Source organism: Emys orbicularis, chromosome 4 (genome assembly GCF_028017835.1).
Source record: "Emys orbicularis isolate rEmyOrb1 chromosome 4, rEmyOrb1.hap1, whole genome shotgun sequence".
Lineage (NCBI taxonomy): Eukaryota > Metazoa > Chordata > Testudines > Emydidae > Emys > Emys orbicularis.
The window spans coordinates 156,826,069-156,841,972 of NC_088686.1; the positions used below are offsets into that span (position 1 = coordinate 156,826,069).

General features: G+C 48.4%; 1 protein-coding gene across 1 annotated transcript; it reads left to right on the forward strand.

Moving 5' to 3' along the window:
• Positions 1–5,418: 5,418 nt before the first annotated feature.
• LOC135877974 (up-regulator of cell proliferation-like) lies at positions 5,419–14,971 on the forward strand. Its single transcript, XM_065403492.1, has 2 exons — positions 5,419–5,692; positions 10,272–14,971. The coding sequence occupies exons 1-2, from the start codon at positions 5,419–5,421 to the stop codon at positions 14,969–14,971; spliced, it is 4,974 nt and encodes a 1,657-aa protein (XP_065259564.1).
• The last annotated feature ends 933 nt before the right edge of the window (positions 14,972–15,904 follow it).

Here is a 15,904-nt window from a genome sequence, read left to right on the forward strand (position 1 = left end):
ACGCTATCGGTCTGTTCACAGGGTGGGCCCATTTTGCATAAGCAGCCTGAAAGCAACCTAAACGTTTCAGAAAATTGTGCAGGCCGAGCTCCCCTGTGTCAGAGCAGGTGGGCTAAGCTGAGCTACTTAAAGGGCTACATCTAGGGCTATAAGGCATGTCTACATTGCCAAGAAAACCCTGAGGCACCAGGTCTCACACAACCCAGGTCAACTGGCTCTGGCTCCCAGGCTAAAAATAGCCATGTAGATGTTCCTGCTCAGGCGGGAGCCCAGACTCTGAGACTCCTCCCCAAGTTTCAGAACAAGGGCTCCAGCCCAAGTGGGAACGTCTACATGGTTTATTTGAAGTCCAGCAGTCTGAGCTCCGTGAGCCCGAGTCAATTGACGTGGACGCTGAGACTCAGGACTGCGGGTTTTTCTTTGCAGCACAGACATACCCCAAAAGACCTGTCAGAGGGCAGGAAGAGGAGGAGCCGCTGGGGCAGCCTGTGCCAGGGGAGAGGAAGCCTCAGAGTGGTGCTAATTCCTCTGGTGGCTCCTGGGAGAAGGGGCCAGGTGCCCGGGGAGGTAACCCTGGGGCCGGCATTCCAGAAAGGGAGCAGAGCTGGCTGGGAGTGGAACGCTGCAGGAAGCAGGCTCACCAGAAACTCCTGGGAGGCCGTGAAGCCCTAGGACAACGGGTGAGCGAAGGGGCTGGTTTAGCTCAGGTTTGGACCATCAGCCATAAGTCTTTTCATCATCGCCGCGGCTCCCACCTCTGCCTGTCCAGCCCACCCAATGCCGCATCATCAGGGAGGGTCACATCGACACGGGACCCACCGGGTGAGGAGCTGGGGCAAGGATGCAGGAACAGTGCAGAGACTAGTGCAGAGTCAATGGGGATATTCCTGAAGTGGGGAAAGGGACATGGGTATCTCCCACTGCACGACACTGACCCCACCGGCTCTTCCTGCCCAGCTCTGATCTTTCCTTGCCCCCTAGAAGCAGCCACATCGGTGGGAGGGTGAGCCTGGAGCCCCTTTCCCATGGCTGGGAGCAGTTGGGGGAAGACGGAGTTCTAGGTTTCTTCCCCTAATCGGGGAGCAGTGGATGGAAGCACAGCCTCCTCACCTTGGCCTGGTGGAGCAGCAGGGAGAGAGATTGTGGGGGGTGAAGGGTGTTTTGGGGGGTGAGCACATATGGCTGCACTTCCTTCCCCACCTCAGTTGGAAATGTGCCCAATTTCCCACCCTTACGGTTTTGCTCTGTGCGCATTTCTGAGCCCCTCCCCCCCCCCCCCCCCCCGAGAGCAGAGGTCCCTGCACATAGGCTGGCTGCCTCCCAAGTGCCACCTTGTGGTCCAATGTTGCTCTGCAGGCACCCGGCTTCAGTTTCCCTCTTCTTCAGTCCAGGGCCCTTTAAAACACACTAACAAACTGCCCTTCTCTAGTGCAGCCACAGTCCTCCTCGGGGCTCCATTTACTCACATAACAAAATCATCCTTAAAGTCAAGTTCTCAAAAACCCCATCATGTCCATACTCCCAGTCTCTTTCCCACTGGGGTTCTCCCCGGGCTTCCCTGCCTGGAGCCCTTTGCCCTGAAGACTCAAGGTTCCCTCTTGGAGCCAACTCACACTCATCAAACTCCATGCCGTGTGCTCATGCTCTCTCCTCCTCCACCAAGCATCCCCCTCTGCCCTTCACCTCCACACCCAGTTAAACCCCAGGTGCGGCAGGCAGGGCTAATTGGATGGGGCTGGCCATCTCCAGGCCTCTGGCCTTTTTAAGGGGAAAGCCACACTGTTACAGTCCCTTTGAGGATGATCCCTTATTCATTGGGGGGAAATCATAGAAAAGTTACTTTTTTGGAAACCCAGTTCTTCATCAATGCTATAGTCACCTAACTGGCTTTTCAAAGACACAGTCTTTGAGTGATCCCTGACCCTAATAAGAGTTGTTGTCTAGGGGTGCGCTGGCCCCTCAGTATCTTCACCAGAGCACAGTCCTAAGGGGTGCAGGTTGGAGGCCCCCACTTCCTACCCTTCCAACCCCCACCACATATTCCCTCATACTGCACCATATAAGAGTTAAATCCCTGCATACATGATAAGCATAAGAGGTGAACCCTTTGACTAAACGACCCGGCTACTTGCTTTCCTTTGGTCACACTCCGTGCCGTTGTTCAGGAAATGATTGGGGAGGACGGTGCCATTAAGCCAGCTGCCTCCTAGCGTTCTTTCATCTTCCCTCTGTTTAATCAACACTCACTTCCTTGAGAATAATTCTACAATTTAAACCAGAGCCTGTGCGTGGGTCTTAGAGCACTTCAAAATACCGCCTACAACCCGAAATTTTAGGCTCAGGGCCAAACTTCCAAAGCCAATGAGTTCTCTGAAAGCTGCCATGGACAGGGCTCAAAACTGACAGCAAACATGTGTAACTCAGATTCCCTGGCTGCAGCACGGCACTTTGAGCCCCCCAGCTTCCAGTAGAGCACACTGCCTGCAAGCCATCTGGCTCCCACAGAGCCCTAGGGTATGTCCACACTTGGAGCTGGAGCTGCGACTCCCAGCTCAAGGAGATAAACCTGTGGGTGACAGGGGCTTGTGTGGCCATGCAGCCTTGGGGTTAGATCGTCAGGCTCTCAGCCCCCTCCTGGGCTGAGCCATCTCAGACTACTTCCTACGAGCGTGTTCAGTTTGAGGCATGGCCTCTCTAGTCCAATCTACCGGTGGCTTGCTGCCCATCATGTTCCCTCTTGGGTTCAGGGCAGCACCTTTCTTTGGTCCTGGATCCCTTTAGGTGGGGCAGCCGCAAGCTGGAGAGGGCGAGCCCCACAATGTGTCTGGGGTTCCCTCAGTCAGCTACCTCCAGTGTTGGGGGTGTTCCTTCACAGTCTCTGAAACTTGTGTCCTAAGAGAGACCTTTTTAATATGCAGAGATTATATCAGTTTTCTCAGCTGAATATAGCTATTTCAGCTCATCCGTCTAATCAAATGGCCTTAAGATAAGCAGGTTCAAGCCATGTAAACAGTTCAAAGTCTGGACCCAGAGATTCACTGACAGGATTGACAATGGCACAGCAGAATCCAATATATGCACACGGTGCCTTTGCCGCCCCCTGGCAACATTTTTTGCTCTCTTCTCTTCCCTTCCTTGGCTTCTTCTGAAAGATCAGTAGAACAAAATCTTCATAGCTTCCAAGACCAGCAGGGAACGTTGTGGTTATCTAGTCTGACCTGGATACATAGGTCCTAGAACGGCCCCAAAATAATTTCCAGAGCAGATGTTTAAACAAACATCTTAACTTCAATTAAAAATGCTCAGTGATGGAGAATTCACCCCAATTCTTGGTAAGTTGTTCCAGTGGTTAATTACTCACTGTTAAAAATGTCACACTTATTTCCAGTCTGAATTCATCTAGCTTCAATTTCCAGCCATCAGATCATGTTAGACCTTTCTCTGCTAAATTGAAGAGCCTGTTATTAAATATTTGTTCCCCGTGTAGGTACTTAGAGACTGGGATCAAGTCACCCCTCAATTTCTCTTTGTTAAACTAAATAGATTGAGCTCCTGGAGTCTGTCACTCTAAGGCAGGTTGTCCAATACTTTAATCATTCTCCTGGCTCTTCTCTGACCCCTCTCCAGTTTATTAACATCCTTCTTGAATTGTGGGTGCCAGAAATGGACAGTGTATTCCAGCAGCAGTCGCACTAGTGCTAAATATAGAGGTAAAATAACCTCTCTGCTCCTATTTGAGATTCACCTGGATCACAGGAGCTCTTTTAGCCACAGCGTCACACCGGGAGCTCATGTTCAACTGGTTCTCCACCATGACCCCCCAAATCTCTCTCAGAGTCATTGCTTCCCAGGATAGAGGCCCAAATTCTGTAAGGATGGCCTGCGTTCTTTGTGCCTAGGTGTATACCTTTATATTTAGCTGTATTAAAATGTATATTGTTTGCTCACACCCAGTTTACTAAGCGATCTAGAAACTGTCCGTTTCTTGATTCTCTTGTTCTGTGTGTGAGAGTGAGAGAGAATGAGCATGGACGCTAGTAACGTTGACTAATAGGCCACATCTACACTACAGGTACTACAGCAGCACTGCTATGGTGGTGCAGCTGTGCCCCTATAGTGCCATAGTGTAGACACTTCCTACAGCGATGAAAGGGGTCTTCAAATCACTGTAGGTAATCCACCTCCCCAAGTGGCGGCAGTGAGGTCGATGGAAGAATTCTTCCATGGATCTAGCCACCCCTACACCAGTGGTCAGGCTGGCATTGCTACAGTGCTCGGAGGTATGAATTCGCATTGTACAAAGCTACAACCTAACTTTTAAGCATAGACCAGGTCTCAGTGTATGTCTACACTATGGTGGTTTACACTGGCATGTCTACTTCGCTGTAGCTATGCCAACATAATCCCACTGGGTAGATGCAGCCTGCAGTGATGGAAGGGGTGTTTCTGTTGGCATAGGAACACCACCTCCCTGAACGACAGTAGCTACGGCAATGGAAGCATTCTTCCATTCACCGAGATTAGGGGTTCTCCAACTTCACTGCACTGTGACCCCCTTCTGACAATAAAAATGACCCCAGGAGGGAGGACTGAAGCCTGAGCCTGCTTGAGCCCCCACCGCCCTGCGGGGGGCAGGGGGAAAAACTGACACCCAAGGGCTTCAGACCCAGACGGGGTCTGTAACCTGAGCCCCACTGCCCAGGGCTGAAGCCCTCAGGCTTCGGCCCCAAGTGGTAGGACTCAGGTTTTGTCTTAGGCCCCGGCCCCCGGCAAGCCTAATGTCAGACTTGGTGGCCCCATTAAAATAGGGCCATGATCCACTTTGGGATCCCAACCCACAATCTGAGAACCGCTGACCTAGATGCATCCACTCTCAAAGTTAGGTCGGCATAGCGACAGAGGGAGGGGATTTTTCACATCTCTGAGCATCAGAGTTAAGTCAACCTATATTTTAAGTGTAGACCGGGCCTAAGCAACAGTCTGGGGTGCCACAAGATGTGACTTCTGCTCCATTCTTCCTGGTATTCGTTTAGACAGGATATATTCTCTGAAGCCGCAGACCGGAAATATTCCATCTGGAGGGCACTAGAGTAGACCAGCCGCTGAATGAATTTGGTGAAATGAGGCTTACTAACCTGTTAAGGAGCTATTGTTGGTAGGAAGATAGATCAGACGTGTCAGTTCAGTGTTTGGGGTTCTAAATTTGGGGGGTGAAGTGAAATGCACAGCCCTGGTCCAGTGCACATTGTGCAGAGCAGCTCTGACGGAGGGGAGGGAGGGGGCCGCTCCATGCAGTGTGCACTGGAGAGTTTAGTTTCGTTTTTGGCTCGTCTCTGAGAATAAATCATTGCTGAGCTTCCTGTTTGCAGGCACAGAAGCAGTTTCCTGAGGCTGTGGTCCGTCTTCTGAGGAAGCAACATGGAGGAGACGGTGAGAGATCATCTGCTGGGAACCCTGGAAGACCTGGGAGAAGAGTTTGAGACATTTAAATCCAAACTGAGTGAAATTTGGTTGCAAGAAGGCTCTGGAAACATCCCCTTGAGCACACTGCAGGTGGCAGACCCCAGAGACCTAACTGAGGAGCTGTTCCGTGGCTCCAAGGATGACGATGGGGTAGAGGTGACTAGGAAGGTGCTGAGGGCTATAAACCAGCAAGACCTGGCAGAGAGATTGACAAAAACAACAGGAGGGGGTAAGAAACAAGACCTGGACGGATAAAACTCCTTCTCTTATGGTCACTCCTCTGCAACTTCCCTGCGTAGCATTTGCTTTGTAATATGTATATGCATAAGCCTAGATAAAATATGGACTTAATTCTCCATATACTTTAGGCATGTCAGGAGTTTGCAAGAAGGTTCCAGAAAGTTCTTAGATTTTAGGTGTATGTTTACTTTTTGGGTAATCTTTGCTCCCTCTTCAGATCCAGGTTTCACTTTTTCCTTCTCCCGGTTTTCAACAAAAGCAAAAAAAAAACATTTGGATTTTTCGCCCATTTGTTTCCATCAAGAGATATGTCCTCTGCATATTGGGCTTTTGTTCTTGCCACATTTGGTACAAAGCAAAAAATATATTATGTAGATACATTGACCCAGCAATCCTGAGAGTCTGCATAAACAAAGAAACGTGAGACTATATTGCTAGGGCTAAACTATGAAAGTATGGAATGAATAAGATCTAAAATATGATTTGAAATCAGAGATGTCTCACCCACATAAATACACACATATTAATGGGGAATGTCCTTTGTCGTTGCTGCACAGCTTGTAAAAACATCCAGATTCACACTGCAACAAAAAAACTTCAAAAACAGACTCCAAAGAGAGACTGCTGAACTCGAATTAATATGCAAATTAGACACAATTAACTTAGGCCTAAACAGAGACTGGGAATGGTTGCATCATTACACTAATTGAATTTTCCCCCCCCCATGTTAAGTTCTCCTCACACCTTCTATGGGTCATCTCGATTATCACTTCAAAGTTTTTTTTTCTGCTGCTACTGCTAGCTCATCTCAATTGATTGGCCTCTTACAATTGGTATGCTTACTTCCACCTTTTCATGTTCTCTGTATGTATAAATATCTTCTGTCTGTGTGTTCCACGCTATGCATCTGAAGAAGTGAGCTGCAGCCCACGAAAGTTTATGCTGAAATAAATTTGTTAGTCTCTAAGGTGCCACAAATACTCCTGTTCTCTATGCGGGATGTACTTTAAGAACCAAGAATTCAAGAGAAATTCACTGCATGTGTCAGATTATTTTGCAGAAATTAGAGACTGACTCCCACTCCTAGAGTTGGCTTATTTGTGTGGCTATGAACAAAGATGCATTTGAGAAGTTAATCAAGAGGATCTTTAAGTACCCACAATGTCTTTCTAGGTGGTTCAAATCCAGACCAGGAATCAGAGACTCACCAAGACCCAGAGATGGTGGGGGAAGAACTTCTTAAAGGTATTTTCTTTTATGAACGTTCCAGGTTCTCAAAAAGAGGACACTGCTAGAGGGGGGAGGGGGAGAGCTGGGGGTACAATTGGGGGTGCTGGAGGGGGCACCTGTGGTGGGAGGTACTCATTGGAGGTGGGGGACAGTGTCACTCCAGCAGGGCAGCTGGCACAAGCCCAGGATGGAGCAATAGCCATCAGTTAGCGCCTCGCTGAAGGATCCCCTTCTGCCCATGGCTGGCACCGGGGCCTGGGTGGGCAGGATCTGGCAGCTGTGGCTTGCAGGGGAATGAACCAATCAGTTGCTGATGCAGGGGGGAGGGACCAATTGGGAAGTAGACCAATTAGGGATCTTTCTGAGCAGCAATATTTGCTCTGCAAAAACCCCGGTGTGATGCTCTGTACGTTGGGGGAACACCCTACACCCCCGTGTTCATCTTTAAAAAATTACTGTGTGGTATCCAGTGCAAAGTTTGTCATGTTGGGTGTCTTCAGAAGGCTCATAATGAACTGAGAATGGTTGTTATAGTGATGTTACAGTAATTGTTACAGTAATGTTATAGTGAGGTTATAGGTTATAATTTCATGTATATAGTTATCAGGCTGAAAATGTATCCTCATGGCTAAAAGAAGCCCATGCAAAAACTCCCCAAGAGCAGAGAGGCAGTTCACACCTCAGCAGGTCATGTATGGGACAAACCCAGCCCAGCCTCACAGGAACAATGGACACTGGCTCAGGCACAACAAAAGAATCTGTTAGACCCTAGAGGGAGTCACCCTCCTTCCTTTGAGCAGTTTGGGACTGCAATGAGGTAATGCTCACCTGACTCTGAAGGGTGAGGGAAAATCCAAAAGGGAAGAAAGGACATGATAAAAGGGAGAAACATTTTGCCATGCTCTCTCTCTCTTCCACCTACATCTACAGACACCACCGCCACCAAGCAACTGAACCGCTGATCAAAGGAGAGAGCCTGGCTGAAGAGCCAGCCTGTGGTGAGAAGCATCTAAGTTTGTAAGGACATTGAAAGTGCTAAGATCAGCTTAGAATGCGTTTTGCTTTTATTTCATTTAACCAAATCTGACTTGTTCTGCTTTGACTTCTAATCACTTAAATCTACCTTTATAGCTAATACATCGACCTGAAGCAGCGCGTTTGGTTTGCAGTGTGTCAGAGGCTCCCCTTGGGAGATCAAGCCTGGGACATATCAATTTCTTTGTTAAATTGACGAATTTATATAAGCCTGCAGTGTCCAGTGGGCATAACTGGACACTGCAAGACGGAGGTTCCTAGGGTTGTGTCCGGGACTGGAGATATTGGCTAGTGTCATTCGGTTGCACAATCCAAGGAGCAGCTTACATGCCAGAGGTTGTGCGTGAACAGCCCAGGAGTGGGGGTTCTCACAGCACAGCAGGGTAAGGCTGGCTCCCAGAGTCAAGGATTGGAGTGACTGGGCAGATCACCGGTCCGGATAACACCAGAGGGGAACGTCACACCCGGACATTAGAAAAATCCACCTGGACACAGCTCAAAAAAGGTGCAATGTCCAGGAAAACCGGGAACATGTTGTCATCTTCCAGCAAGAGCATGTTATGTTTTTATCTAACTTCAGGGTGTAGGCGGTGAACATAATAGTCTTGTGCAGGGCCGGCTCCAGGCACCAGGCAACCAAGCTGGTGCTTGGGGCGGCACCTGGAGGGGGGCGGCGCGGCGCTCGGGCCGCCGGGGAGAGCGGGGCCACAGCCGGGCTCGCCGCCCTCCCCCCGGCGCTCTGGCCGCCCTCCCCCCCCCCGCGCCCTCCCCCCTGCGCTCTGGCCGCCGGGGGGAGAGCCGAGCCCCAGCCGGGGCTCGCCGCCCTGCGCTCTGGCCGCCGGGGGGAGAGCCGAGCCCCAGCCGGGGCTCGCCGCCCTGCCCCCGGCGCTCTGGCCGCCGGGGGGAGAGCCGACCCCCACCGGGGCTCGCCGCCCTGCCCCCGGCGCTCTGGCTGCGGGGGGGGGGGGGAGAGCCGAGCCCCCACCGGGGCTCTCCGCCCTCCCCCCCCGGCGCCCTGCCCCCGGCCGCCGGGGGGAGAGCGGAGCCCCCGCCGGGGCTCGCCGCCCCCCCCGGGCTCCGCCCCCCCCGTGGGGGGGGGGGGGCGGCCGGAGGCTTTTTTGCCTGGGGCGGCAAAAAAGCCAGAGCCGGCCCTGGTCTTGTGGCAGGATTTAGTGCAGGGGAGTGGAGGGTTGTGTGGGGAGCAGATTCAGGGTCTGAGAGTCCCCCCTTGTGCCCTTCCCTGGACTTTCTCTCTGCAGAATGAAAAGGCAGGAGGGGCCCATATGAATGCCACCTCAGGGCTGCAGGAACAGCTGCGAAGTGATTCTTCTCTTCAACCTAGTGGGAAAGGACTCCTATGTCCCCAGCCCACATTTAGCCTATCCTGCTCCAAGCCTCACTTGCTGCAGGGAACGTGTTGGTCCGAACTGATTTTTCTGTTATTCTATCTCACAGCTGTGAGATCCTTGCACCAGAAACATGTGCTCCTAGATCCCCCAGGTGGCTTTGAAAGTTCTTATAAGTGTTAAAGATGCAGTTATTAGCTTAATAGTTTTAAAGTTAGCACAACAGGATGCATTTAGCAATTGCCAACTTATTTATTTCCTTGTTTGATGACAATCAGTGAGCTAAGCGTGGAGAAACTACCTTAGCAAACCAAAATCCTTATTTGTACATCCTTGGTTCTCCACCAGCTTGGAACCAATTGGCTCCAAATGGAAACACTCGCATTAAGTGATGCAGAATTAGGCACAAGTTTCATGTGCTTTGGGTTTCACAGCTCAAGGTGCAAAGAGCTGTACTCACAATACTGCCTAAAAGGGTTCTCTGCTGTGACTGTCCTTTTCTGAGGGAGGAAAGAGTGTGGGGACTGTCTGTCATTACAAATGTTCAATGAGAGAGAAGCATGAAATCAACAGAAATTAGGGACCTAAATACTTTTGAAGATTCTGGGGCAAAGAGTTTGTTTTTGGTTGGTTGGGGTTATTTGCTTTGCTGGGTTGGCAGGTAGGTAGGTTTGTTTAAATTTGCACAAAGAGAACAGAACAGGTTTCAACGAACTGAAGAGATAACAGAATAGAACTGAAAAGTGTAGCTTCACTGATCATTTCTTCACCCATTCATGCTCCAAAATCTTTACGTGTTTCCGCCCTCTCTTTCACTCATACTTGGAAGTGAAGACCACAATTCTCACCACCCCCTGGTGTGCACCAATGTTCAGTGTCAAAAGAGACTTGCCAAAAAATATGTATATTTTAAATATCAGTTCTGAAACCTGCTCATGCTTTAACTTCTTCCTGCAGAGAGAAGGAGAGCACTCCAGGACATCCTGGCCAAGCTGAAGATGGAGCAGCACAGAAGCAAGAAGCTGAGGTTGAGGGATCTTCAGGAAATCAACCCAGAAAGTCTAAAGGACTGGACTCCTCGGGCATTAGGGGATTTACCGTGGCATTTTCTGAGGAAGGTCATGGCTCTGAATGGGACGGCCAGAAACACAAACTTTTGGCAGGAAGCAACTGGTGACCAAGCCAGCAGTGAGGAGAATGCCACCACCACCTTGTCCCCCAATGTTCTTCACCATACCAACTCAGATGCCAGAGATTCTCTGCACCCCCTCGATGTTCTCTGTGCCGTTCTGCTTTGCTCAGACAGTTTCCTACAACAGGAGATCCTGTCCAAAATGTCCATGTGCCAGTTTGCCCTCCCTCTGCTGCTACCTGCCCTCGACACTCCCAAGTGCACCCTAATGCTGTGGGCCATGAGGGACATTGTGAGGAAGTGGAGGCCGCACTCCCTGGCACAGAGCAGAGGGTTCAGAGAGGAGGGCCTGGTGCTCACGTCAATGCCAACCATTTCCTTTGTGCGGATGGGGAGCTGCAGCTTCTCCAAGTCCAAACTCCTCAATGAGGTTCTCAGCCCCTCCCAGCAGCCCCACGATTTCTTCATCCATCGGGACATGGAGTCTGGGAATGTCCCTCGGGAAATCGCAGATGGGCTGGTTGAGATTTCCTGGTATTTCCCTAGTGGGACGGAGAATTCGGATCTTTTCCCAGAGCCCGTTGCGGTTACAAACCTGCGCGGAGACATTGAGTCACACTGGTCACAGTTCAGCTTTTTAACAGAGGTCTCCTCAGCAGTGTTCATAGTTACTGAGAGCATCAACGAGAGACAATACACGCTCTTATCATCTCTGCAGGGATCAGCCACTAAATACTACTTCATCCTCAGTGCCCAGGCTGAGCAATGCAGTGAAACTCTGGGTTTCCTTAATAAATTAGCCCCAGTGCTGAAACTGAACAAATTAAATGTGCTGGAGAAAAGCAACGGCACAAATGAGACAGAATTCGTAGAAAATCTCCAGTGTATGATACGAAGCATAATGAACTCCTCTAACAAGAGAGGAAATATGGAAGCTGTGGCTACGGCAGCACGTGAATTAGGTGTCCTTGTAGATGAGGATTGTGAGGAATGTCAGAGTGGAAGCATGTGGTCTAGAGAAATTACCGTGAACATGAGAGATGTGACCAATTGCAAGGCAGAAATGCTGAAACTCCAAGGAGATCTGTGGAATACCTTGACTAAAGTAGAAAAAGAGCTGTGCAGAATGAAAGAACAAGGGACTGTCCCTCCTGAAGACTATAAAATGAAGCTGAAAGAAAAACTGTCAGAGCTTCATGCCCAGCAAAATAATTGTGAGCTTAACGATGGGCTGATTAAATTTATCAATGGACTAGAACAACTGACTGCAGTGGAAAAACATCACTTCCTCAAATGGCTAAAATATACGCTGGATCACATTGCTAAGGATGAACATTCCAGACTACAAGTTCAATATAATGCTTTGGCAGGTGACCCACAAAAGCTAGAAGAAATAGATAAATTAATCTCTGCTGGTTCCCTAGGGGTGGAACATTTCCTGCGAGAGTTGGGGCAGTTGTATGAGGCTGAACACGCAATGGTGAAGGAAGGTAAAATAGCAGAAAGCCAAAGACAATTCACCCGTCTCCCAGGCATAGCGGCTGACCTGATGCTGGAAGGGTTTCCCATGGAGCTGATCGATGGAGATGCCTCCAACATCCCACTGCAGTGGGTGACAGATGTTCTGACCCAGCTCCATGCCAAGCTGGGGGGAAGGTCCAGAACGCTGGTTCTAACGGTCCTGGGAGGGCAGAGCACTGGGAAATCCACCCTCCTCAACACCATGTTTGGCCTGCAGTTTGCAGCGAGCAGTGGCCGATGTACGCGAGGAGCCTTCATGTCCCTCATTAAAGTGGCAGAGAACTTTCAGCAGGAGCTGGGCTGTGATTTCATCCTGGTGATAGACACAGAAGGCCTGAAAGCCCCAGAACTGGCCAGGCTGGAGGATAGTTATGAACATGACAATGAGCTGGCCACCCTGGTGACTGGACTGAGTGACATAACCATCGTTAACATGACCACAGAGAACGTCACCGAAATGAAGGATGTTCTGCAAATTATGGTCCATGCCTTTCTTAGAATAAAGGAAATTGGGCAAAACCCCCAGTGTTTATTTGTGCATCAGAACGTCAGTGATGTGTCTGCGCATGGACAAAACATGAGGGACAGGAAACACCTCCTGGAGCAGCTGAATGAAATGACCAAAGCTGCAGCAAGGATGGAAAAACTACACAAAGAAGTGACATTCTCAGATATTATGGACTATGATCCAAAAATACAAGATTGGTACCTCCCCAGCCTGTGGCACGGAGTCCCTCCCATGGCGCCAGTGAACTTGGAATACAGTGAGAGCATGGGGGAGCTGAAGAAACACCTGTTTCAATTTATAAGGATCCATTCAGTTGAGATTGCTCCCAAAAACATTCCCCAGTTTACTGAATGGGTGAAGAGCCTGTGGAATGCACTGAAGCATGAGAACTTCTGCTTCAGCTTCAGAAACCCCCTTGCCACAGAGGCCTACAACCAGTTGTCTGCCAAGTTTTCTGAACTGGAATGGGAGTTGAAAAAGAAGATGCATCTCTGGCTGTCTGAACAAGAAACATTCATCCAGAATCAGGCACCAGATGAACTGGAGAGCGAGATCTTCGCCCAGTTAAGTCGGGAAACCCAGCAGAAACTGCAGCATGAAGAAGACAAGATTTTTGAGTGTTTGGAAAAATATATAAAAGATGGGGCATCAGGCACACGCATGTTAGAGATCAAAGAAGATTTCATCAGGAGCACAAGAAGCACGACAACTACGTTTCACCATTATTCACACCAACAGCTGGAGAGAGCAAAGAACAATAGAAAGCGCCATTGTAAGTATTACAACAGCGAGGCTGAGTTCAGGAAAATAATTGAACAAGAGGTTGACAAGCTTCTGGAAGACTGCAGGAGTCGAGAGCGTAAACTGAACAATGAGGAACTGGAGCAGGAATTCAAAGCAATGTGGAGAGAGGTGTTGTCCGAGTCAATGTTATTTTCTTCAATGAAGCGACTGATTTTTCAAGAAATGCAAAGCCTGCTGCAAGAGGACCTGGAGATTCGAGGGAGACGGATGCCTCAAGAAGCTGGGAGCTTGCTATATTATTCAATGAGTTCTTTCACAATGAAAAAAGAATACTTAGATTTAGCATGGTCTGAAACTTTGAAGGAACTATTCACAAAGGAAAGCTGGCATAAAGCCGAGGAAATTGCTACATCCTTAATGCGCCAGTGCTCTGCTTACATTGATGAGAAAGCAAAATCCAAAGGAGACTATGACGAAATCTATTGCACAGAATTGCTGGGTATGATCAATGAGAGACTCCAACAGGAGGATGTTTCAAAACTTCACACTAGTGGCTGCTTTGAAGTTGACCTGAAGCTTCACATTTTGGGAGAAGCTGCTAGCGTGTTTCAAGAAATCCATGATAGTTTTAAGAAAGAAACTGACCCTCGGCAAAGTCTGAAGAAACTTAAACTTCAGTATTTCTCCGTCCTGAAAGATCTTTACTTAGACAAAGAGGTAAGTCACAAGAGAGCCAGGGATTTCAGTGACCAGTGTCTGAAACCTGCCCTGGTGGACTATATGAAGAAGAGGCTAGGAATAGCAATGGCGGATGACATTCTCAGAAATGGACAGTCCATCGATTACACCAGCCGGGGCTTTTTCCAATTTACCACGCAGAAAAAATTGTTGGAGGAAAATGATTTTTACAACTATGTGAGATATATTGAAAACTATGAAGATTTTGTGAAAAGCCAGATACAGAGACACCTGGTTGATCACTACAGTGAGAACGAAGGCCTGGAAGATTTGGAGAGAGAGATTCTATCCACTGTAATAGAGAGAGTCAGGGGCGCTCTGGAAAACTCCGAAGATAAGTCTAACACAGTTTTGGCCTTTATAGACAACTTTTGCCAAGTGCTGCAGAAAGATCTGGTCATTTCCAAAGACCGCTTAGTAGGGATACGGTTTATAAACTCCATTAACACTGGGAAATTCGCTGCTTTCATTCAGACTTCCCTTTCTGACCTGGAGCAACAAATCTTAGCTGAATTTAAAAATTTGGAAATAGAGTTTAAACTCTCCCTTCTGTCAGTGAAGCCCCAGGATGAGATCTTCAAGCGAGTGTTTGGCTGTGGGAAGCAGTGTCCATTCTGTAAAGTCCCCTGTGAGGCAGTAGGTACTGATCATAAGGAGCATTTTGCATCGGTACATCGGCCTCAAGGATTAGGGGGATACAGGTGCAGTGAAACAAACATACTCGTTTATGAATTATGCTCCTCTGCTGTGGTTTCCAATTGCACATTCCAATGCCCGGAGACACAATGGGAGGTTCATCTTTTTAAAGATTATCGCACTATTTTTCCCGACTGGCGCATCCAGCCAGATCCCTGCATCAACGCCTCTGATTACTGGAAGTTTGTTTTTAAGGAGTTCAATCAAGAATTTGCTGAAGCATATATTGCTGAACCAGCTGAGCTCCCAGGGGACTGGGAAAAAATAACCAAAGAGCAGGCCCTGGAGAGCCTGGAGGAAGCATTCAAAATGAAATAACCAACATGCTGAGAAAATCCATTTAAATGGCAGTTCATTCAATTCAGCAGAACAACAGTTGGTGATGTCTGTTATATAAATACTCATTAAAAGTGTGTGGGTTTGTGATATGTGGAAAATACGGAAAACTCAGGTACAATTTGCAGCTTTCAAATGGAGACTGAAAGTAAGAAAATTGGTTTTATTTTGCATCACGTAACTATGTGATACCTCAAAAATATGAGTGCGGTGCCATCTTTCAAATGTGGCGTGTCTACCAATGTGATATATGCCATCATGCGCCAGCTATGCCCCTCTGCCATGTATATTGGTGAAACTGGACAGTCTCTACACAAAAGAATAAATGGACACAAATCAGATGTCAAGAATTATAACATTCAAAAATCAGTCGGAGAACACTTCAATCTCCCTGGACACTCAACAACAGACTTAAAAGTGGCAATTCTTCAACAAAAAAACTTCAAAAACAGACTCCAACAAGAAACTGCAAAACTAGAATTAATTTGCAAACTGGACACCATCACATTAGGCCTGAATAAAGACAGGGAGTGAATGCGTCACTACAAAAACTAATTTCCCCATGCTAATTTCCCCCTACTGTTACTCACACCTTCTTGTCAACTGTTTGAAATGGGCCACCCTGATTACCACTTCAAAAGTGATTTTTCCTCCTGTTGATAATTGCCCACTTCCACTTTAATTGAATTGTCTCGTTAGAACTGACCCCCCCACTTGGTAAGGTAAATCCCATCTTTTCATGTACTGTGTATATATATCTGCCTACTGTCCATGCATCTGATGAAGTGGGGTTTAGCCCATGAAAGCTTATGCCCAAATAAATGTGTTAGTCTCTGAAGTGCCACAAGTACTCCTCGTTGTTTTTGCTGATACAGACTAACACGGCTACCACTCTAATACCTGTGATATATAGGA

Coding starts and splice junctions, on each gene's coding strand:
- LOC135877974 (XM_065403492.1), top strand. CDS start 5,419: ATGGAGGAGACGGTGAGAGATCATCTGCTGGGAACCCTGGAAGACCTG. Junction 5,693..10,271: donor GACAAAAACAACAGGAGGGG/GTAAGAAACAAG, acceptor TTCTTCCTGCAG/AGAGAAGGAGAGCACTCCAG.